The following is a 23,721-nucleotide window of genomic DNA, read 5'->3' as shown; positions in this document are numbered from 1 at the left end:
AATCGCAAACATAAATACTGAAAATATAAAAAATAATATAATCTACCTGGACTTGTGCAAGGCTTTTGACACTGTCCCACATGACATCCTTCTCTCTAGAGAGGCATGGGTTTGATGGAAAAATCTTGTCCATTTCTAACATTGAGCTAAATATAGGTTTAATTATCACACCTATTTTTAATGTTCCCAGTTAGCTTAATGGAGAAGAGATAGAAGGCCTGTTTGAAATCATGGTGATTTTTCTTCCTGAAGATTGCTGCTGTAGGTAGAGACACGGGGGAGGAAATAGTTATTTTCTGTAAGTTAGAGAAAACAAGAGATTCTCTTACTGTGCTGCATGAGTTGTATAATTTTGATTTTTAAAGCGTCGATAGTGTTCTAAGTGTATGCAGCGTCTGTTAAATCCCTCCTGTCACATAAGCAAAGTCTGACAGCCTCAATCTGCTCTTCCTCCACAGAATTTACCCCCTACTCAGATTGTCCAGCTGAAAGCTCAGGATAACGATACAGGTAGAAACGGTTTCCTAACATACGGCGTTCTCGGCGGAGACAAACTAAAATTCAGGATAGATGAAGCCACTGGAATTCTTTATTCCACTGCCTCCTTTGATTATGAAGAGGAACCTAGAGAGTATCAGGTTTGCTTTAAATTTCTTAGGTCTCTTCATTATTCAGAACTCTCTATCTTTCCCTTGGATAACAGGTGACACTTTTGTTTTTGTTTAGCTTCACATTTTAGGCATTGATTTAGAATAGGAGCATCTCAAGATGCTATGCATTATTAAAGCATCCTTTAAACTATCATGAAATTCAAGCAAGGCTCGTTGTTCACCTATCCTACAAACTCTCAAACGCTTTAGCACATGAATAACTAACCTTCTGTGTTCAGTGCTGTCTCTTTGCTTGAATCTGTACTGGACTGAGATCTTGCGGATACGATTCTCAGTTGCTGCCACTGCCGGATGTTTTTTATGACCTTATTTTGCTTCAAGCAAAAATATTGGTGAATTTGTTTTATTGACCAAATACTGCTCAAGTTTCCATAATCATTTTGAGGTGAACTCAGAATTTGAGTTTACATTTCTAAGAATACTCCAAAGTTTAAAATTCACCCGGATTTTTTAATCCTTATGGAAGTACCTATTTGTACGATTTCTCATGGCCAATAATTTGGTAACTTACAGGTTGTGATATATGCTGAAGATGATGGAATCCCTGAGAAGAAAAGAGGTTACTGCACAGTTGTCATAAAGATTGTTGATGTTAACGACTGGCCACCTGTCTTTGATCCAGTGGCTGAATTCAGTGTAAATGAAAATGCGCCTGTGGGATTCATAGTTGGAAAAATCACGGCAACGGACAGAGACACAGGAGACAATGCCTTTATTCTATACAGCCTTACAGGTAACAAGGAATTCTCTCACTGCACTGGAACAGCTGTCACTTTGTTGTCTGTACTGTTATAAGCATAAATAGCTCCTAACCGTTCTCCACAGAAACCAAGAAGGTTCACTTCCACCTGGTTTGGTATTTTATTATTTCATGCTCATACAGCTTTCAGAATGATTGCCTAGGAACTTCTTTTGCAGAAACTCATGCTTTTAATCATACTCTTAATCCTGTTAAAATCAGCTTTTAAAAAAAAATCTTTAGCTACTCAACTGCTGTAGCTACTATCAACAGGAGTAATTTTGATGGGAAAAAAAAAAAATGTCCGTAGCTGTCTTGAATGAGGAATAGGGATCTAGGGCGTAATTAATCCTGCCTTGTAGAACCCATTGTGCCCGCACCGGGTATTAAATGCTGCTAAATTAAGCCTCTCCTCAGCCTGTGGACTGTGAGTGTTTCGCAGCTACCAGGAGCAGATGTAAGTGGTATCACAAGGGTGTTAGGGACCTGATTCACTATCAAGGGCTGCCGGAGAGCTGTGGTCTTCACCTCTGTGCACCCTTTACTTCTGCAGCAGAAGTGTCACAACAGACAGCAGGTCACCCACCGATCCTGCTACCTCAGATCTCTGCCCAGGCTAATAACATAAAGTGCCTTCAATTTCATTTTACATTAATCTGCCAGCTTACGAACTGCAAGGACTGAGAGATCCGATTCGTGCGTCCTGTCACGTTTAACTATGGCAGCTGATGGCACTGCATCTGAGAAGAGCGTCCCTTTTGCCACTACCCCTAAATCTGACAGAGATGGAGATTTAGACCTCTGGACCAAAGCCTGCAGGAGTTGAAGTAGTTGGTTTTGTTGTGTGGACCATCAATCAAGAGCGATGTGTGTACAGTTTATATGTTTTTAGAGTCTTTTATTTCCAATATGCATACAGACTTTGAGGTGGCTTTGGACAAGGGTGACCAAAACCAGTAGAAGTCACTGCCAGGTCTTTTGGCAGTCAAACTGATTTATCTTTAGATTTGTGTTCCACTCAGTCCACCTTCATTAGAGACAGAATAAATTCAGTGACATCTCCTCTTAGGGATCTTGCCACGAGCGCTGTCCTGTTACAGTGCTTCATGACTGCTGCAGCCAGCAAATGTGAGACTGAACAAATAGAAAGTCAGAGGATTATAAAAGTGCCTTGGAACACCTCTAATCTCCTCTACGAGTTGCAGAGGCTTGGAGGAACTTGCTTCCAGAGATCCACCCCAGAACTCCAATGTGCTCTCCATCATCATTTGCATGCCTGAGTGTGACAGATGTATCTGCAAAATGCATTAACCCATTTTGTTGGCTCACATTTCAAACGCTCCTACACTCAAAATATTTTCTGATTCTCTTCTATATTATCTAAGTGATATTTAAAAACTGTTTTAATGGCGTTCAAGACACAAGTAAACATATAATTTAAGAGTGTAGGTAATTATGTGCTTCTAAGATGTATTCCTTGCTGATGCTTCTTCAAATGTATCTCAGGTGGTGGAGGAAATATATTTGAAATAGATGAAATACATGGCAACATTAAGATAAAGAACTCTCCAGACTATGAAACCATGAATAGCTACAACCTTACAGTGAATGCAGTCAACAACAAATCTCCCCCTTTCCATCAGGTAAAAGACCATCGTTGTGATGAATCGATGTGTGACTCTTCTATTCAGAGTGGATTTCGAACTAGTTGGAGGGAGATCTAGCAAAGACGTTTATTGTGTGGAACAAATTAGTCACCTAATCATGTCTAGGGTGAGACTTTTGCGACCTTTGTTCATGCTGAGTAGTGTTATACTCCGTAAGTGGTTAAAAATACTTCATAATCATGCAGGGTAGAATTCGACCCTGAACTGTTTGCAGAGTAACGTGTGCTGGGGAACTGGAGTTCTTGCCTGCTGCTGTTGGTACTCTGTGTCGTGATAATTTTTCATGGGAGAAAAAGTAATTTTCAGCAATATTTTCTAGTTCTGATGTATTTTTTTATATTTGAAAAGATATTACACACTTATTTAACAGAACTAGAAGACGTGTGGTTCCCTTAACTGTGCCTAGCAGCAGCAGTAGGACATGTTGGCCTCCTAAACACACCCTGTTCTTGCTCATTTCATCACCTTTCAAGAAGTAGAATCCTGCTGTAATGTTGAATTCCTGCTTCTTTTATATTAAAATCCAGTAGTGATCTCTGATGTTGAGTTCACAAAATTAAACCTAGCATAATATTTTACTGCAGCATTTCCAAAGTCCAATTTATACTTTGTGTTGCATATGCAAATAACAAAAAAAAAAAAACCTAAATAAGACATTCTAAATATTCTAAAATGCATGAAACCATTTTGTTTTCTAGGCAACTACTCACGTCACTGTTCTGGTGATTGATGTGAATGATAATGCTCCAGTGTTTGCTCAAAATTCCTATTCCGCTTCTATAGACATGATTAATCCTGTAGGTGCTCATGTCGTAACCGTGAGCGCCACCGACAAAGATCAGGTAACTACTCCTGTTTGATTTTGACACTGCTTTAAACCGTGACCCATAGATGGGGGTTTCTCTGTTCTCTAGGCATGAAATAACCAAATGTAGCGAAATCTAATTCTGATTGACTAACAGCACTGGAAATTGGAAATTAGGACTTTTGACATTTCTGCCTTGACATTGATGTACTCTCTGCCTTTGGGCACCTTTCTTCAGCTGTATTTGCCTTAATGTTTCCCCTTAATATATGGAGTGGTACTGGTCTTTCAAAAGTATACAAGGACCGAAGCGCTTTAGTGTCTGTGAAGTTACTTGAACTTCTGAAGTACAAGAATCTACAAAAGCTTAAACATCATATAGCTGGCTTGAACATGGAAATGTTTGCTTACCAAACGCCTCTGAAGTGCGGTAACCCAGCTAATTCTCTCTGTCCCCATTTTTTTAAAACTAATTTTGTTTGATATATCTGTACCACACCTATCAAGTAGTATCCAAGCATCAGCAGAGATATCCAGTAGTCAACCAGATCAGCGTGACATCACCACTAATTATATCATTTAAAAGATGAAACATCCAGAAGTGACAACCAAATAGGTATAGCAGGTGCCCTCCTCTTTCTTCACACACAATTTTGGTTAAAACAGCTGCAGCTATGGTATATTGCTGCAAACAAACTAATGGCCCCTTTTTTTAATCATCCTTCTCAGTGATTTTATATAAAAAGTGAAATTGCTTATGGAAGTTGTGGGAGTCTGCGAGATCTGCGTTGAGGCCCTAATGAAACCCATCCTTCAGATCACGTCTGGTGGCACTCATCCTCCCTGTGCCACCCTTTCAGGATTCTGGGGCAGAGAGCATTGATATTATTAGAGACTCTCTCTTTTCCATCCTGTTCCTGAAATAATTATAAATCCACAGATTACGTACCGACAACACATGTTGATGGCAGGGTTTGATCCTGCTGCTGCAGAGCCACGGAAGAGCAGAATACAATGCTTTTCAGGAATGCAGAGCAAACCCTAAGGGTTTGTCAAAATGGTTTGTCTCAGGAAAGTGAAGTGATGTGCATACAGTAAAACGTGTCCGACTCTCCCATGGCAGGCTTAGCAGTGAGGAGGCTGCGCTTCTCCTCAAGGCGTGGAAAGGATCCAGGGGACTTTGACTTACTCTTGTTGACGTGACACCTTTAAATGACTCTCACTACTCTGTCCCCCTCTACACATGTCCTTAACTTATTTTTGTGAAGAGATTTCCCCCCCGCTCCCCTACATTTTTATTGAGTAACTGGCCAGCTGCTTGTGAATTTTCTGCTGCTTTGTGTTTTTATTGGCACCCATCCTACCGTAACTAAGCCCAAGTTCACCATTCTTGAAATAAGTTCTCTAGAGACATTTAGCCATTGACAAATCTTGTTTCAGTGCTTATCCTACCCTTCAAAATGTACTCCCAATGCATGTAGTTTTCTTTTGTATTGCTATAGGAATTTTTTTTATCTCAGAACATCAAAATTAATTTGGAGGGGGGCGCTCTGCCCATGGGCCCTTTCCATCCATTTAAGAATGGAAATATTGACATTCCAGTGACTTGGGGCGCTGAAATAACGTGGTCCTGCAAGCAATCGTTTAATGAAGTTGTGTTCCTTTCATGGCAGGGGCAAAATGGCCTTATTGAGTACTACATCCTCCCTGATCAAAATGTCAGCCCGTTCTTCCTGATCGAAGATATGAGTGAGGGGAAAATAATTACAACTGGAAACCTGCCTAGATCCGGAGAGATCCTTATAACAGTGATGGCGAAGGACAAAGGCTTTCCGTCTTTAAACGACACTGCTATGATTACTCTTAATGTGTTTGACAACCGTCCTTTTGTTCCCCAGTTTAATGAGAGCGAAATCAGGTGAGGCTTTCATATTAAGTTTTATAACAGATACATATTCTCCAGGTAGTGGAAAACACAGTAGAGTTGAAAGTTGAAGCATATTTTCGTATTCTTCCGTGCAGAAGAAAGGACATCAGCTTTTTCTAAATAAAATGTCCAGCAAATTCTGCTATGCCGGTGGTTCTGTGAATGTGGTGCTCTTAAAGAGTTAAATTTCAAAGTCTGCCAGTGCAACAACTGCTGGGAAATGTAACGTTACGATTTATCATTTATTTTCTATATTAGCGTTTCCGTTTCGGAGAACACAGGAGTGGATTATTTGATTCACGCTTTTACTGTGGTTGAAACTTTGGGAAAACCGATTGCTTATACGGTTGTATCCGGCAATGAAAAAGGTGAGTGCTGTTTCCCTGATGAGTTACAATAGGTAAGACAACGTATTTTTGATGTGACAGATGTTACTGTATGTAAATGAGGAGATGAAGAACAAGGATAAAAGTTTGGTTCTTTTTTTAAAAAAAAAAGAAAATACACACAATGTCTTGCAGAGCTCTTCAGCATGGACATTGTTAATCATCTTTGGCTAAAGAGGGGGTGACAACTTGCTAGAAAACGAGCTCCTGTAGTCTTAAATGAGGATAATGTGCAGGCTGAAGGAGCCCAAATAGAAGTTGTTGTCAGCAAGCAGCTTCCTCCTTGCCCATCACTTTTAGCCTATCATTTCCTTGCACTTGTGTCTAAGTCGGGCCCTCCTTCAGCTTTTGAAGCTGTGCTGCAACTCCGTTTGACACACGAAAAATTAGAAACGGAGAGAAAACTTGGAAATTGATGAAAAAGAAGTTGTGCAACAAGAAGCTGTAAGTCTGTTTTGCGAGTATGTTGCTCGTTTACGTGTTTAAGGCCTGTCTGGTCTGGGATAGGACCCCAGCTGTGATGCCTTTGCTGCTCAGCCAGTAGAAGGGTTGCATTTCACGTTCTGAAGAGCCACAGAAACATCCTAAGAGCAGCTAAGACACAAGAGGTAGGAGGGATACGAGTGAAATGGTAGCTATAACGATGAAGGTGCATCTTTTTTTCCTTTCAGGTCATTTTAGTTTAGATCCAAAAAGTGGTCAGCTGACAACAGCAATTAATTTGGACTATGAGGAAGTTTCTCAGTATGTGATTTTAATTGAAGCAAATGAAAATCTCTCATCTGCTGCAGAAGTCCGGTGTTCAGGTAACTTTTTGCTTTGAAGGACATTCCAACTTAAATGGGGAGCAACGAACACATCTTCTGTGTTTGCAACCCAGTTTAGAAATCATGAGTGTCTTTATCTGAAAAGCCTGATGTGAAAGATGAAAAGCTGAAGGTCAAGGTTGTGCGGAGAAAAGCCAGCAACCTTCCTCCAAGGATGCAAACCCTTGCAGGGCCCTACTGTGGTCTCAGAAAAGAATATAACAGCTGGGCACTGGACTCCTTAGCGGGAGCTGGAGGAACCTGCCTGTCCCTTGCCTGGTCCAGCACAGCCAGCTGGAGAGGGCTGACTGAGGAGCAGTGCTGTCATCTTTTCCCTTGAACTGCCTGCTCTCACTGAAGCCCCAGGAGAAGCAGGACAAGAGTTCCTCTGGGCACATCCCTGCTGCGCTCCCTTTCTTCTCCCTCTTCCTCCCACGCAGCAGAGACACAGCCTTTGAAAGCTGAGTTTTGCCGATGTTTGTTGTTGCAGTTAACTTGTGTTTGTTTAACAGGCCTGTTTGCTCAAAATGCGGTGATGCTGACAGTCTCGGTGCAGGACGTGAATGAAGAGCCAGTATTTTTGAGTGATGCCTACTCTGCTCGGATACCGAACTCTGTGCCGTACAAGTACCCGGTGGTTACAGTTCAGGTAGAGTATCCTTCTGTGCTCTTCATGAGGACAGAAATCTTTTCAAAGAGAAAAAGATGACAGCACTACCCTAGATACTCCATTCTCACAAATAGGAACCGCAGAGTTTTATGATTGAAGAGAAATGTGCAGCCCAAAAGCCGCAAGCTGAGTTTCACAAATCACCTTTTTTTTTTTTTTTTTTTTAAAACCCAGGCCACAGATCCAGATTCAGGAGCCAACGGACTTCTGGTGTACAGCTTGGTGAATAACCAAATGAACGAGTTTGACATCGATAAAAATACAGGCCAGATTTTTACAGTTTCTGTAGCAGGAAAGACTGGAACATTTTATCTGGAAGTCCAAGCTGCAGACCAAGGCACAAGACAACTGACAGCCCGGACAACAGTCAACGTAAGGCAGATTGCTGTTTCTAGTCCTGATTTGCTTCCATGTCAACCCTCTGTATACAAGGAGGGCTAGATTTGGTAATGACAATAAAAAAAAAATTACTTAATACATACGGTGAGACTGTCAGATGTACCAGTATTCACTACATACTTTCAGGCTAGAATTGCGAGGTTGCCATTTCCACTGACATCCAAAAACCTTACGTGATTTCTTTATTTATTAGGTAACCCTTGATTCCAGTTCCAGTAACAACAATGTGGTGATGGTACTTAATCAGAAGATCAATGTTGTTGAAAGAAATGTTCTTGAAGTAAAAAGGTATTTTTTGAAATGGTGAAGCTTATTCTGCTACAATATCTAATGACAAATTTAGAGTCCCTTTGAAATAGGAGTCTGACAGCCTACAGGGGAGGTGATACAGCCACTGCCCGCGAAAAGCTAGGCCTTCAACTTGATGTCATTCAGAATAATTTGGGGGAATTCACTGGAATTCACCAGTTTTTACCTCGTGTGGCTCTGACAAATGTCAGAGAGGTCATTGGACTAGATGATTTCGAGAGGTCTCTTCCCACCTCAATGTTTCTGATTTTTTTAACAGCCTGGGACAAAGGTTTTCATGGAGCTTCTCAAGGTTGTCTCAGCCCTGAGGTGCTAGGGGATTAACGAGTGATCTGTGGATGGCCACACTACAATTAAAAACGCATTTTGGCCTTTTTGGCATGTTGATAAAGAAACAAGATTTTTTTTTTTTTTTTATTATTATACATAAACATATATTTACACTGGAAATATTGAGTCCTGTGCTTTTGCGGGGAAATCACTTTGAAGGATGGAAAAATGAGTTTGTGGTGTTGACGCTGTTATGGCACCAGTTTCTTGTTGGTAAAAATTAAATGGAAACCCTAGAGCTGCTCTGGCACTTTCTTCGAAGCAGCTGGTACTGACTGCTATCAGAACGATGGATTAACTGGGCCAATGCTCTGATCCAGCGTGAAAATCTCTCTGTGAAAAAGGAGGAGACAATAAGGAGGATTATGAGACTGAATTTCCCTCCTCCCCACCTTTACTAATACTCTATAGGTATCACTGCCTGTACTTATAAAAAATAATGTCAAATATGAAATGAGCCATATATTGTTTTGAAAAGCATGACTAAATAGATGATATGGATGCAATATTGGTTATGAAATCCAGGTATAAGGGTTTGTTAACCCTTCCTTTCTCTAATTAATTGTTCAGTTATGCCAGAGGCACCTATCTAAGAATTTTCAGGCTATGTACAAAAGTTATATAGCATCTACTAATGAAAAGTATCTTCGCTTACCAGTCAGAGATGAGGAATGGATTTTTTTTTTTTTTTTTTTTCTCTGCAACTCAATCACTGACTGATATTTGGGCAAATAGCTTAATTCCTAGCTGATGATAATCCTGCATTTCTACATGCTTACATTAAAATGCTAAATATTTAATTTACAGAGTAAAATAATTTGTCATTGCTCAGTTCATGTAAAACATTTTCTTAATGTGGTGGCAGGGTCCTGGAAGAACAACTTGCATGCGATGTTTACATCGTTGATGTTTATTCCAATGAGTTGGAAAGAAAAGCAAGAAGCAGCAGGGATGAAACCTATCTAAAAATTATTGCTTTTGATGAGGCAAACCAGGAAATATCTGCAGAAGATGTGAAAAGGTCTGTATGGAACAGTCTGTCTTCTGGGCGTCAGAGCTACTCAGCTAGGTTTTATTTCCCTTAGAATTATTAATGTCTTCAGCTGGACAGGTTTAGAGCAAATAAGTGTTTATCTGAGACTTATCTCAAGGCTTAAATGGAATTTTTAGCATTCAGAAAGCTTTCATTATTTATCGAAAGGTAATTTTCAGAGTTAGTAAAAAAAATGAATAAGGCTGTTTAATTGTACAAAATACATTTGAAAGTCAGTTTTAAAGAAAACTGAAGCAGAAAGAATATAACTAAAATAGATACCAACTTCAGAATTGCAGAATGTTGATTAAAAACTTACGTTTTAGGTGTATTTTCCATTTGTTTCATGACATGATAGTGGTATGAACGCTTACAAACATTCTGTGAAGGGCAGCTGCTATTTAAACACAGGATTTCTAGACTTAACACCTCTCTTAAGCTAGTAATTGTTTGTGGGTGCTGTTACTAATGAAGTCTGTGGTTGGAGGAAGCATGGAAGCATGTCTGAGGAAAGCACTGTTGGTATCTGTAAGACTTGCATGCAGCTGCCTTGATGTGGATTTGGAGGATATCAACCTCTCAAGTTAAATTTTCCAAGCTTTGCAATGTTTTAGTTCATAAAACCCCAGGCTGGTTACTAGAAAACATGATTGTTCCTGAATGACAACCTGGGAATTCTGAGTCTTCGGAAAAGGTCTTGGTGTGGATCAGGGAGTGGTATTCTGTTATTTTCTTTGCCACTCTTCAAGCCAAAATGAAGGTCTGATAAATCATCAGCATTTTACTCTTTTATCTTCAGAAAACTTAGGGAGAAGAGGAGCACCATTGAGACAGAACTGGAGAAAATATTTTCAATGCCTGTTACTGCTGCTGTAGAAGAGGCTCCGGCAGACTCAGCCACTCCAGAACTCATTGCAACCATCGTGCTCGGTGTTCTGCTAGCCTGCACCCTCATAGCCTTCCTGGTATATGTAGTTTTTACTACAAAAAGGAAAAGGTACAAATAGTTTTAATTTAACAATGTAATTTAGACTTACAAATAACAAGTTTACTTTAAATGTCAACTTGAAAAATACTTATCTGATAAATTACTGATATTTGCATGGAGTTTTGCCTAAGATTTGCTATAAATCAAAATGCCTGGCACTACACATAACTCCCTTCTTATGTTTGTCACATGGCAACAGCAGAAAAAAATGCTTTTAGAAACAGAAAGGTGGATAGCAGAAGTTTTAACTGGGGGGGGGGGGGGGCACACATACCTGTAATAAGTCTCCTCTAACCCCATGAATGCTGCAGTCAAAGGAGGTTTTGCCGCTAACTTCAGTATAGTTGAGGAAAACAAATAAATTTCTAAGAGGGCAGCGGGTATTTAGCCTGTTACCATTAAACGTGTAATCTAACAATTGCGCGGAAAAATAGGAAATTCTCCAAACTAATCCCCAGAATAGTACTGAAAATAAATGTTGTGTGTTAAACTCATGACACAAATACCTCCATGTTCTGTTTTCAAAACAGCTGTAAAGCTAATCTTCAAAAATAATTTTAATTTGATGTATTTATCATTTCCAGAAAGCACAAGCAACAATACTTGCCTAAGAAACGAGCTGAAATTATAGAAGGTATTGATAATTCCTGTGCAGCTGGCAGAAATGAAAGGCCGAGAAGCTTAGAGAAACTAGAGCACCCAAAAAATGTGTAAGTAGAATGCTGATATAACAAATTTAGAAAAAAAAAAATAGCATCTCAAAAGATGAGGTTCCAGTTTATTCTGGTAACACAGGATTTTCCTTGTATGTTTCACTAGTGGATAAGTTGACTTTTAAGAACCTTTACAGTTACAAGTTAAAAACTTTACACCTGAAGAAAGGCTAATATCTTTTAATCTTGTCTTGTAAATTACAAGGGCAAATTCCTGCTTACTCTTTAGCAAATTATTAAGCCTTATGCAGAAAAAAAAAAACCCTTCAGGATATAAGAAGCTGCTTAACGTTCCTCTGGGTAACATCCCAGTAATTTTGAGATCAATGCACATGCTGCACTCAGTTTTAGAGAGGCTAAGATTTTTGTCACTTAACTGTTTGCAGGCTCAAGGTGTTATGAATTCTCTTTCAGGAAAACTGAAAACATGGAGTTCAGCTACATGGAAGACACCAGAGGAGGTGGTGCTGACCAAGATGTACTTCAGGCCAATGAAAATTGGAATTACCTTGAGACACTCAATCACAACAGCAAATATGATGAAAATGTAGCATCTGAAAAAGCCACTGAACCGAGAAATATAGGTGCCCAGCCTGCTGCAGAATTCACAACAAAAGAGGTAATTAGCTTTTCGATTGCAAAGAATGGCATGAAAGATCTAATTATTCATCCAATAACTGAAAGGATCATCAAAAAAAGTAAACTTGTGATGGAACTGAAAACCAAAACCAAAGAAATCTTACGTGAAGTAAAGACAATCTTTGAGGAGGAGCTGTTTGCCCCTGCTTAGGAGGACTTGGTGGTCCAGAGAAGAATGATGACTCTTTTCTGTCTTAACAGAATGTGTACAGTAAAGGGTTCTTATGTGCTGCTCCTAAAAATCAATGCTTTCTTTGCAAGCTTCAGAGACAAAATATATATATATATATAAAAAGTTATACAACTTCTGCTGCTTAGAATTTGTCCACACTCTACAGTTTGTAGCTTTCTGCCTCATCTGCATTATGTTTTCTTGCAGGATTTCCTTCTGACAGATACAAATCAGTGGTCAGCTCCTGCCTTAGCACCTGATTCCAGAACAAACACCCCTGGAAAAGAACTGAAAGGAGTAAAATTTTCAGAAGTGGCGATTATTTTGGACGCAGAGCCTCAAGAGGACGAGCCTGACGATAACGATGTATTTTTTCATCTATAAGGATGCTCGATGAAGAAAACTTTTAGGAAAACCACACTGCTACTTATTGGAAAACTACAGTTAAATGAGCAATAAGAATAAGAATTCTATCCAGATTTTATTTCTTGTTACTCCTGTTGTTCCTGCTGTAGGAGATGGACAAGAAAACAAGAAATAGGCTAGCAGGGCTGCAGAACGGTTGTAGCATGGGCTATCTTACAGTGTATTTAATTTATTATGGCACGTGTAAAATGGCCAGAGAATAAAACAGATTCCAAATGCGACGCCTCGTCTTTATTTTAGATGCAGTTATTTCTCGGACATCAGTTCTTTGTTCTTTTGCACAGAACTCACGGTCGTGGTTAAGATTTTCCGAGTTACCCGGTGCCTTTTCTCCCCGCAGGACGCCGCCCAGCCCCGCCCTGAGGAGGGATCCCTTCCCCGGGGGCCCTGCACAGCCCCACCGGGATGAAAGCTAAAACGCCACCGCGGCCACCGGAGGAGGAACCGGCCGGCGACCCGCCATAGGTGAGAGGGGGCTCGGGGGGTGGTTCCCGCCTTCCCGCCCGGCGGAGGCGGGAAGGGGAGGGAGGGGGGATGTGGGGAGGAGGAAGGGCGGCGCCGCCTCGCCCTCCTCCGGAACGGGGGAGGGGAAGGTTCTGGCAGCTTCTGGCAGGGTCCGGGGGTGGCGGCGGGCGGAAGCGGTTGGGTTGCAAGGGCTCGGGGGGAGGGTGGGGGCGCGGCGCCATGGCCAAGTGGGGAGAGGGGGACCCGCGCTGGATCGTGGAGGAGCGCGCGGACGCCACCAACGTCAACAACTGGCACTGGTGAGGGGGCGGCGCGCGCGCCGCGGCCGTTGGGCGGCGGGGTTGGAGGTTGGGGGGAGACGGGGGGCGGCGGGCGGACGGACGGCGGTTAACCGGTTAACGGGCCCCGCTGTGCCGGCGCAGGACGGAGCGGGACGCGACCGGCTGGTCGAAGAACAAGCTGAAGGAGGTGCTGGTGGGGCTGGCGGTGGAGGGCGAGGCCGGGCGCTGCGAGATCAGCGAGGTGAAGCAGCTGGAAGGCGAAGCCTCCTGCAGCAGCCGCAAAGGGAAGCTCATCTTCTTCTACGAGTGGAACCTGCGCCTCGGCTGGAAAGGTACGGGGAGGCCTCGCCCGGCCTGGGCCCACGCGTGGAGCCGGCTTTCGTGGGGGTGGGGGTGGCGTTGCTAGGGCCTGCATTCGAGGTTGTGGTGGTTTTTGCGAAGCTGGCTCTGCTGGTTTGCTCAGCCGGATCGGGAGCGATCCCTTTGGGCAGTAAACTCTCTCCTTTGGGTTGGAAAACCAGGAATATTTTAGTGAACTGCGGTGAATCAGAATCGCAGTCAGACTGCAGGTGACACGTGGGCCTGAACTGTCGGAGATGTTTATTTTTGAATCTTCTTAAAACCCTAGCTTCTCTTTTTTTTCCCCTTTCACCCAATTTTTTCATACCATGTGGATTTCTTAGCATTAGTTTAACAGCATATCAGCACAAGATTACTCATTTTTTCCTTGCAAGAAGTAAATAATCTGTTGCGGTGAGTGATATATTGCTTACAACAAGGTCCCTGAATTGTTTGAGTTTCCTGCTGTGCGCAAATCATAACTATGTGTTTAATGCAGGTGGACAGAAGGAGCAGGAGAATCTAAGAAGTGTAAACGTGCAGATGTTTCAAAAAATTCTATGTAGTTTACATTGAGGATGATGAATTACATAGGGGAAAAGAAAAACAACTGTTTAGTGCGAATAAGGAAAGTAGAAATAATTCAGGGTTACTTGGGATAACGGGGGCTGTGCCCATGCATTTTTGTTGTGCTGCATCTTCTTGGAACCCCGGTTGCTAGAGGCTCTTCCACCACTGTGCTTGTCCTGCGGCAAGCTCTTTGTTTGCAGACTGACCTGATAACGGATCTTTTGGTAACGAGGAATTCTTTCCATTTATTAGACGCCTAAAACTTGATGGCAGATTGTGGGCAACCTCTTGTACTGGAGTAAGAAGCAGGAAGAGCTGATAAAAAGCACCTGCATGGGGAAACTGTGCCTGGATCTTGTAATGCCAAATGACAGGCAGTTCCTCCCCAAAATACTGGGCTTATTTTTCAGGCCTCAGTTGTTACTGGCAGAGGTGGGAATAGCGAGGGCTATACTTAATTTTCCACTCTTAATTCCCGTGTCCCGGAACAGGACTGTAGTCTCTGGATCAGTGTTTCAGGTCATGCTGTGGGCTGGCTGCATTTTACCCTTCTCCTTTTCCTGGTGCCCTTTTCAGCGCAGTTCTTTGTGATTGGCTTTTTCCTGGTTTGCCTGGCTGGAACTTCTAACGTTTATTTTGATGCTGACACCAGTGCTCCTACTAGAACAGATTTGGAATTGAAGTTTTAAATGTCACAAGTGTGTTCTAAACTAATAACATTCTTAAAATTGTGACCTAAATGTTAACAGAGAGGAAAGCAAACATACTGTGTCATGCAGTTTATATCAGTACATTTTAAATAATCATAATCAGCTTTTTGATGTTTCAGGGTTTTTTTTAAGATAAGCTAAAATCAAGTAAGCTTTGAACACTGATTAGTTTGTTTTTGTTGGGATTTTTGTTTGTTTTGATTTCAGTGTGTAAAGCTTAGAAGTAGGCAGGCACAGTATTTTGTTTGTATTTCTGTGCAAATTCTTTCTAAATTCTTTTTCCACTGCTAAGTCCTCATGCTTTTCAGTGCTTAACTATGGACAACTCTAATGTTGCATTAGGTCCTTTGCTCAGTTCGGTGTTGGACGGAGTGGATAATGTCTTTGAGAGCTTAGTTTTAGAGGAGTTTGCTACTAGACAGTGAAATTCTAAAAGAGCTGGGGCTGATGATTTTTTTTTTTTTCTTAATTTGTTAGCTGTCACATCATGTGTTTTCTGAGAGCTCCGAGTTAGAAATGAGAGTTCAGACTGAACTGCTAACAACTGTAATTGCTGTGATTATTTCCTTCTGCAAGTCTTCTAGGTTAACTAGAAATTTGAGCTATTATTAAAATCTGGATACATAAGAACAAGGTGATGTAAATTCTGAAATTTGCAGTCAGTTTGAAAATGTTGGAAGAACATTGCCCTTAGCAATTTAGATTACAGAGCAACAAGAAAGTGAGGAACGAGGGCGCTTAATGGCACTAAAATTGAGCAAAGTGGTTATTCTCTGTATTGTTTGAGGATTGTAGTGAGGATTTTAATGGCTTATTCTACCTTGTGATGGAAGCTTTATGAAAATGTGTATCTCCTTTTAAAACTTCATTATTTCATAGTGGCTGAAACCAGGGCAGTATTATATGTAGGTCTTTCTGAGACATGTGCTTTCACTGTAAATTTTCTGAAGGAGTGGATTGGCGTGAAACAAAAAAATCGGTTTATTCTAAGGTGCGTTATTGCGCTCCTCTGGGATTCAAACAAATAATTTGATTGTTTGATAAAAAGGTAATAGTGATACTGAAAATGCCAAGTTGTGCCAGCGTTCTGCCTGTGTGATGTTGAACAGCCTGCTCTGTTAACGGATGGGTCGTGCTGTCCGGCACAGATACCATCTGCATTAATCCCTTGGACAAGCAATTTTTTGACAGGGAAAAAAAAAATTCCTCTTCACTGGTTTTATGAATTTAAATTGGTCGTTCTGGCCTGTGTTATTTGAGAATCTTTATTTTAAGAGTTTTGAAAATTGGTAATAAAATTAGCTGAATGGATAGTCAGGTTTGTGTTTTGCTCCTGAAAACTTCTTCCTGCATTTCCTTTTTTTGGGGGAATGTAGCTGAAGATTAGACTTGTTTCACTATCTGCAAAGACAATGTTACGTGATGTTGTTTGTACTAATCTGGGAGCTGGGTTAGTGTACACTTTGTGTTACCAACCGTCATTCGCTCGCTCTCTTGCTAAGAAAAGCCTGAGCATTTTTTTGCGTACTTTACTGGGATCTTGACCAGTAGAAGGTTAGGTTATATCCCTGCAGAGGTCCCCCTAGGTGGTTGTTTCAGGGTAGTAATTAAAAATAATGAAAGGAGAGTGATGTTAAGTAGTAGCTGGATCGAGCTTGCTCCTTGGAGGGTGAGAGAACCCAAAGAAATACTGTGTCTGCCTTCATGATAATTCCTTTTCTGCAGTCACGTTTAACACTGGGTTGTTCGTGTTTTAGAGTTTGGCTGATAGACTGATAAAGCTGCTTCTTGTGTCTTGTATGTTTTGACAACTAAGCTGATAAAACGATATGAAGGTAACTTGATTCAAGGTAGAGCTGCATGTTGCTGCTGCTGCTTCCTAAAGAGGTTTTAACGTGATCTAAATAGCGAATTAATTTAAATAGCTAAATGCTTTTGCAAGGCAAGGGAGAGAAGTCTTCAGTGGAAAGGAAAAAAAAAAGACAGAGTCACACCTTAAATTAAGTCATTTCACAGTAGAGTCTGAGGCAAAGAAGGGCAGTACAGGGCTCCTGTCCCAGAACATGTTTATAGAGCTGTGTGGGGAAGTGATGGTGGGCCTTTGCCCAGAAGGATGCAGTGTAATTTCTGTTCCGGCAAAGTCTTCCTGACCTGCACAGTGATTACTGGCAGTTTGTGCTACAGCCGTTCAGAGTAAGAACGAATGTTCTAAAACATTTACCTGTGAAGTTTCTTGTTCTAAAAAAAATTGCGTTGTATACCTGTCCGTTATACGCACACGTGTGTTACAGGAACATGGCTGTATGTTGGGAAGCTTTTCAGATACTCAGGAAGGGATAGTTAGGTGAGAGCAGTGGCAGAACGGTGATGCAGACTCTGCCGAGTGAGATGTCCCTGTGTACGCGTACAGCTCGTAACGCATCTATACAGGACAATACGCCTCTGAGAACAGGTTACTGTGAAAGTACTGCGACACGTTTGAGACTTTCGCTTGCTATTTAGTTCCTGTAATTAGACTCTAGGCAACTTGCTTCAAGTAACGTTTTTGTACAACTGATTTCCAAGCATAAAACTCTTGCTATGGGGGAAATAGTTTTTAATAATGCATTTAAGAATTCGTTATGTTAATACAGGTACAGTGAAAGAGTCTGGTGAGAAACATAAGGGATCTGTTGAAATTCCTAACCTGTCAGAAGAAAATGAGGTAGATGATACAGAGGTAGGTGTGAAATACTGATATGGCTATATAGGTTCAGAATTCTTAATATTCCATGTATAGGCATCCTGTTTTGATTTATTCTGCCATTAAGTGGGATAATTACATTTGGGATAGTTTATTTCACGTTTTTGTTTTTATACTTGGAATAATGACTTACCTCTGTTCTCAAGTTTACCAACTCGGAATGTGCACGTTATCTTTGCTAATTATTGTTTGTGATGATATGCTAACTACAAATTTGAGAAGAACCCTACTTGTTGTAGTCTTTTAAAGAAAACAGCCCCCCCCCGAGAACCTAAGACCTTAAGGAATCTCCTTGTTGGTTGTACAGCAGTGGATGCTGTGGCCTCCACAGATTCCTCAGCCTCTGCTGTGTAGCAGACAACTCTGTTCGTACTTGATGAACCTGACTAAGCTGCTGTGGAGGTGAGATGCTGCAGTTACTTAAGTCAAAACCCAAAAGGACTTATTTTTAGCAAAGGTAGGATAAACTGAAAAGGTAATGAACTTGAAATTGCAGCTGTCCTCTGAATATAGTAAACAAAACTGAAATACTTTCCTTTGTTGCCAGAACCCAGAAGGCTTATGTTTAGATGCCTCTTACATCTTGTAATTTTTCTGTTTCTAGATAAACATTAGCAAAAAGAAAGGGGAAGGCGATGTTCTGAAGGACCTTATGAGAACTGAAGGAACCACAAAAGTCAGAGAGGCCCTGAGAGATTACCTGAAAGCACTTAAAACAGGTAAGTTAAACCAGTATGTCAGGTGTGTTCTTACAGTTGTCTTTCCTGCATAGATTGGCAATACAGTGACAAGTCCTTGGGTTTGTACTGTTTTTATTTTTCATTGTCACCAGCTGAGATAAGTTAGTCCTACCAGTCAGTCTTTATTGCAACTGAACGTGGCAGTGCCCCGCAGTTTCTGTGGTGGCCCGGGCAGCGCGTGCTGCACAGACCGCTTGCAGGCTGACTCCTTGGCTGGCAACGCGACGCCCTACCCTCAGCTTGCCAGTTCTCTGCTGTGCTGTTCAGAAGTTCGTGGAGACGGTGCATCCCTTAACGGGCAGATGTTATAAATTTTGGGTCAGGTAGCTTTGAAAAGCCTGTTTTTAAAGGAAATTGGTTTTAGGCTGTGTTGTTAATAAAAACATATGAATAAGGTGGGGCAACTGGATTGGAGTTCTAGGTCCCGTTTTGTGCGCCCGTTCACCACAGTTCTAAGCCCTTCTCCACAGTTTTGGCCAGCAAGCTTCAGTAGGTATGTAAATGTCAGGCTGGTTGTACAGCTCAATTCTGTACTGAAAAGTGCTTTTCTTTCTTTATCACAGAGTTTACCTTGGGAATGATTCTGCCAACAAAAGCTACTGCTGGTCGGGAGCTGGTTGCTGAGCAAAAACTAAGTGGGACTGCCATGCAAGTATGTTGGCTTTAGGTGTTGTGGGAGTTGTGTATTGCCATAAATGGAGTCCCTGTGGATTTTGCTGTGGTAACAATGGCACGTTCCTGTGATTACCTGCAAAAGCAGAAGCCTTGGGGTGGAGCTGCCTGCTCGTTCCTGCGATCAGGACCTGGCCTGTCACAGATCCTGGGCGCGGGCAGAGGACAGCAGCCTGTACGTTCCCCTTCGGGCTTTGTTCTGGAAGGGCTGGAGCCTCAGCAAGGCAAAGGTGGAATTGGCCTGCGCAGGTCACTCCTCCCAGTCTAAAGGTAGCTTCAGGTGTCTTTGGGGCAAACACACAGTTTTTCCACTTCACAACACAGTATGTTTAAGAATGCACAGGTAACAACAGTCCTGCCATTCCAGAACTTTTTAACTTTTTCAGTGTTTGATCTTGCACTCATTCACATGAGTAATTTTATTTATTTATTTATCTATCTATCTATCTATTTATTTATTTATTTATTTATTTGCAGGATTCTGTTTCACCACAGTCTTTGGATACAGTTGGTGTGAAAATTCCAACAGTGAAGATCCTTATGAGAGAAACCTTCAACTCCCCAGCAGATGAACTGTATAGCATCTTCACAACTAAGGAAGTAAGTGAATCTTTAGGCAATATAATTTATTTAATGCAGATGCTGTTACAGCTGAATGGTTGTGTACATAAGAAATGTGTCACGTTCGTAGCATTCCTACACCTTCAGTACATAAAATGGAGAGATGGGATTGTCCAAAACGGAAGGCTTCACGAGCTACCCTTTTCTTGTAAATTCACTGAGTATTCGTAATTCTGATTGTCATCATTTGCTCTTCAAGCTTTGCTGCACAGCTTCACCTTTTAAGCCACTGAGGAATTTCAGTGGTGAAACGCAGGAGCTGACAGTTGGTGAGGCCGTGTGTCAGTTTGGTCTCCTGCTGCAGAGCAAAGGCTGGGTAGCTGACTTCAGTGACAGCGGGTCAGAGTCTTGTGATGGCACTTGGAAAGCACTAGAAGGTGGCAGTAGGTTAATTCAATTCCACTTTTACCTTTCTACCTTTTAAATGAGAGTGTAGTAGGGTGGCTTAGATATTTTTTTTTTTCTTTGCCAGTTGTTAGCTTAATAGGAATAAAAGCCAAATAAAATGAAGCTGCAGCTTTACGTAGTTTGTATGCAGCTCAATCACCTTCTCCTTTGCTAGTTAGGCAAAACTTTGTTGTTGTTATTTTGGTGGTGGTTTTTTTTTTTTTTTTTTTTTTCCCCATGTAGGTACTTGTATTTACCACTGCAGGCTTCTGAGCGTTTCTGTTCTCATTCTGTCACCTCATTGGCCCCTGCTACTACTGCAGCTCTCAGTGGCGCGCTGTATAAAATGAAAAGCCTGATTAGAGCTTAGACTCTTATGTATGTCACAGTTGAGTTGTTTGTTAGTTAATTTCTTCAGCAAACCTCCCTTCTCTCATAATGTGGCGCATTACCTATCGGTATAGAATTGTAGTGAGCTGAACTGACTCGTGCTGTATTCTTCTTTTGCTAGTTGGTACAGAAGTTTTCTAAGTGTCCTGCTGTGGTTGAAGCTGAGAAAGGAGGCAAACTTCGGATGTTTGATGGTTGTGTCAGCGGTGAATACGCAGAACTGGTAAAATGCTCCTACGTTGCACATTAAAAATTGGGGCAGGTGGAGGGTGTCAGCTTCTTCTCTGAGCTAAAAGGTAGCATGAGTTTCTGCTATTTCAGCTTCTCTAAAGCATATTCAGTTCCTTCACTACACAGCCAGAAATTTGCTATTGCATTCTGTGATTTTTTTACTTCCCCAGCAAGAGAGCAGGCACTGCCTACACCTAGTGACCTGTGCTGGGGGAGAACACTCAGCACCCTCCTTCTGTACTAGGAGGAGTGAGAAAGCAGGTCTAAGGTTTATCTCCCAAATCCAGATCAATTTTTCTTGTAGCTGGAGAAACAATCTCTTGTTCTATTCCGTGCAAATGTTACACTCTCTTCAGCTGAATGCTTTTGCAAATGGAAGGGAAAAATGGATAATTAGAGCTCAGCTCCATTTTTGAAACCTTTGCAGTCAGCTATGTCATTTTCATAGTTGCTAAGCTTAGAATCGGTACCTTAGTGTCCATCCAGATGATGGACAAGAAGTACCACTGACAGTTGGACAACTTTTAAAAAAAAAAAAAAAAAAGCCTTGGAAAACAACAGGATTCTCAGTTCAAGGTAACAAAATGTTTGATGACTCCAAAAAGGGCTCAGTCTGGAAACAGCAACGCTGCAGCACTGGTACGCCAGACATTGGCTCCCGTGGTGATGTCCTATTATGGAAGCTGAGGCAAGTTAGTGCAATTCGATAAGGAACTATTTAGATGAAACAGCCAAAATAATATACACATAATGGTTTAGTGACAGCATTAACTGTGAGTTGGACGAAATTTCAGCTGACTTAATGTACGTGATCAGGCTGAAGCAGTACCTCCTCCTCTCACATGTGCTGGTGGCAGGCTGTAAATCATGTTTATGCAGAACTGCCTACCTTGCATGTTCAAGCAGGCTGGATTGCTTAACGGAAAATCATGGGCATGCTCTGTGTCACACTCAGAGATTTCGGAGGTGAAAACATGACTCTTGTGCCCACTTCAAGGTCTGCAATAAACCCATTGTTTTACATTTAGTAACTAATCAGCCTGACCTTTTCCCATAGGGAAACAAACCAGTGCAAATGGAGCAAGCTGAGAGCTTGATGAAAACAGTTTATTTTTTTTTTTAAAAAAAAACAACACAACCAAGTCTTTGTGTTGTTTACATGCCTGTGCCTACTGTTACATAAGCTAGCGCTCCTCTGCTTATTTTTCAGGGGAGCATTAGCACTGAGTAGTCGTAATGTGAATGATCTCAGATGCTAACAGGGAGAACCTCCTTATCTCCTCGCAGGTCCCAAGCCAAAGAATTGTCCTGAAGTGGAGGTGTAGAAGCTGGCCTGACGGTGAGTCTTTCTGCGGACCTCTAAGAGAGGCTACACGTGGCAGGGAGAAGGGGCAAACGTGACAGCCTTGCTAACTGGACGCCCGCTCAGTCTGTGTTCTCTGGAGAACAGCCCCATGTCCATAGCAGTGGTCATCTGTGAAAAGAGGCTTCGCTCAGATGCAGGCAAAAGCAGATAGATACAAAATGAGGAACAACAACCATAATCCTTTGAAAAGCTCTTTATTCAATTGTCTTATTTTCTTCCTTCAGAACATTACGCAACGGTTGCCTTGAATTTCAAGGAGATGGCTGCTCAAACGGAACTGCAGTTAGAGTGCAAAGGCGTTCCTCTCTCTAACGAAGACAGCACAAGACAATGTTGGAAGCAGCAGTATTTTGAAGAAATACGTATTTTGCTGCAGCAATCCCAAAACAACATGGAATGATAACAGCACTGTACTTTTGCTAGGGCATTACTTTTTATACTTGGTTAACAGTTGTTTTTTTAATAAAGGTAATTTATTTGTGGGAAGAAGAAAGGCCCACTTGTATGATACTGTATATAATTTAAGCCTTATTTATGGAATTTTAGTGAATGAGGTGGCAATTCAGACTGTGGATCCCAACAAACGGCTTTACTTGGGGAAACTGATCCCTTCTGCTTGCCTGCAGCTTCAGAGAGCAGTAATGATTTGGCTGCAGTGAAGTACCACCATCACGGGTAGGTAAGCTGCACCAATCAAGGGGAAGCCTTGGCAGTTCTTAAATATGCAGTGCATCAAGTGGCAGAATTAAATCCCTCTGGGAGAGGGGGTGCCCACGAGGGGCGAGCTGAAAGGGATTATAAAACTGCTGCCATGTTACATCTTTCAAGAAATGGGGGGGGGCTGTAGTTTACAGCCTCTTTAGATACTTGTTAAGATTGCTTTAACTGCAGCCTGAGTTTGTTTCTAACACTGCGGACAGTTTTAGGGAAAGAAAATTAACAATGTCATGTAATTAGGGTTGGTACAAGGTTACCACTGTTATGTCTGCATGCACTGTCCTCCCTTACTTGACCTCAGTGCAAAATTTATTTTGGAAGAAACAAAGAGTAATGACACTTCTGTTTTGGGACTTTGTAAACCTTCCACTTGAATGATTTATGGTGCTCTGCAGTTCTGTAGCTCACATTAAAGTGAGCAACTGTTTGTTAGAGAAATGTGGCAGCAGAGCAGTTGGGATATTGAAAGTGAAGAACTGTTACTCATAATTAAACCACACTGAGGTCAGCAAGGATAACTAACTGCTTTATAAAAAAGTACATTAAATATGCAATTTGAAACAAATTGACCAAAAAAGGGCAAGGTGCCTTTGGAAAACATGGTTGTCTCAATAAAATAGGTGGTTTTACATGCAGTTTATTTTCTCCATTAACTGATACTGCCAACTCAATGCATTTGTACAGAAGTGAGGTCATATATTTTATTTTTACAGGACTCCAGCGTACAGCAGCCTTGCCACACGTAAACTCACCTCACGCAGAAGAGAAAGATGTGCTGCCCTTTTCTACAGGCGAGGTTTTCCCTGAAA

General features: G+C 41.5%; 2 protein-coding genes across 2 annotated transcripts in view; both read left to right on the top strand.

Moving 5' to 3' along the window:
• The window catches only part of LOC104480303 (protocadherin Fat 4), a 38,398-nt gene extending 25,551 nt beyond the window's left edge, over nucleotides 1-12,847 (top strand). The window contains exons 30-44 of the mRNA XM_086744729.1: nucleotides 459-638; nucleotides 1,185-1,404; nucleotides 2,917-3,053; nucleotides 3,776-3,919; nucleotides 5,556-5,800; nucleotides 6,068-6,177; nucleotides 6,867-7,001; nucleotides 7,514-7,650; nucleotides 7,846-8,043; nucleotides 8,264-8,358; nucleotides 9,575-9,730; nucleotides 10,542-10,739; nucleotides 11,315-11,440; nucleotides 11,858-12,062; nucleotides 12,462-12,847. Coding sequence (XP_086600855.1) covers nucleotides 459-638; nucleotides 1,185-1,404; nucleotides 2,917-3,053; nucleotides 3,776-3,919; nucleotides 5,556-5,800; nucleotides 6,068-6,177; nucleotides 6,867-7,001; nucleotides 7,514-7,650; nucleotides 7,846-8,043; nucleotides 8,264-8,358; nucleotides 9,575-9,730; nucleotides 10,542-10,739; nucleotides 11,315-11,440; nucleotides 11,858-12,062; nucleotides 12,462-12,638 — 2,463 coding nt within the window. The 3' untranslated portion in view covers nucleotides 12,639-12,847. The remainder of the gene's footprint in view (nucleotides 1-458; nucleotides 639-1,184; nucleotides 1,405-2,916; nucleotides 3,054-3,775; nucleotides 3,920-5,555; nucleotides 5,801-6,067; nucleotides 6,178-6,866; nucleotides 7,002-7,513; nucleotides 7,651-7,845; nucleotides 8,044-8,263; nucleotides 8,359-9,574; nucleotides 9,731-10,541; nucleotides 10,740-11,314; nucleotides 11,441-11,857; nucleotides 12,063-12,461) is intronic.
• A 517-nt stretch (nucleotides 12,848-13,364) lies between these two features.
• LOC104481999 (activator of 90 kDa heat shock protein ATPase homolog 2) lies at nucleotides 13,365-23,598 on the top strand. The gene is made up of 9 exons (XM_086744021.1): nucleotides 13,365-13,444; nucleotides 13,568-13,758; nucleotides 17,679-17,764; nucleotides 18,393-18,507; nucleotides 19,092-19,180; nucleotides 19,678-19,800; nucleotides 20,720-20,821; nucleotides 22,117-22,168; nucleotides 22,420-23,598. Exons 1-9 carry the CDS (start codon nucleotides 13,365-13,367, stop codon nucleotides 22,593-22,595), a joined length of 1,014 nt encoding a protein of 337 aa, XP_086600147.1. The 3' UTR covers nucleotides 22,596-23,598.
• The last annotated feature ends 123 nt before the right edge of the window (nucleotides 23,599-23,721 follow it).

Source organism: Chlamydotis macqueenii, chromosome 3 (genome assembly GCF_036417535.1).
Source record: "Chlamydotis macqueenii isolate bChlMac1 chromosome 3, bChlMac1.mat, whole genome shotgun sequence".
NCBI classification, from domain to species: domain Eukaryota; kingdom Metazoa; phylum Chordata; class Aves; order Otidiformes; family Otididae; genus Chlamydotis; species Chlamydotis macqueenii.
This window is presented reverse-complemented; position numbering and strand designations above follow the sequence as displayed.

Coding starts and splice junctions, on each gene's coding strand:
- LOC104481999 (XM_086744021.1), top strand. CDS start 13,365: ATGGCCAAGTGGGGAGAGGGGGACCCGCGCTGGATCGTGGAGGAGCGC. Junction 13,445..13,567: donor AACGTCAACAACTGGCACTG/GTGAGGGGGCGG, acceptor GTGCCGGCGCAG/GACGGAGCGGGACGCGACCG. Junction 19,181..19,677: donor TAAGTGGGACTGCCATGCAA/GTATGTTGGCTT, acceptor ATTTATTTGCAG/GATTCTGTTTCACCACAGTC.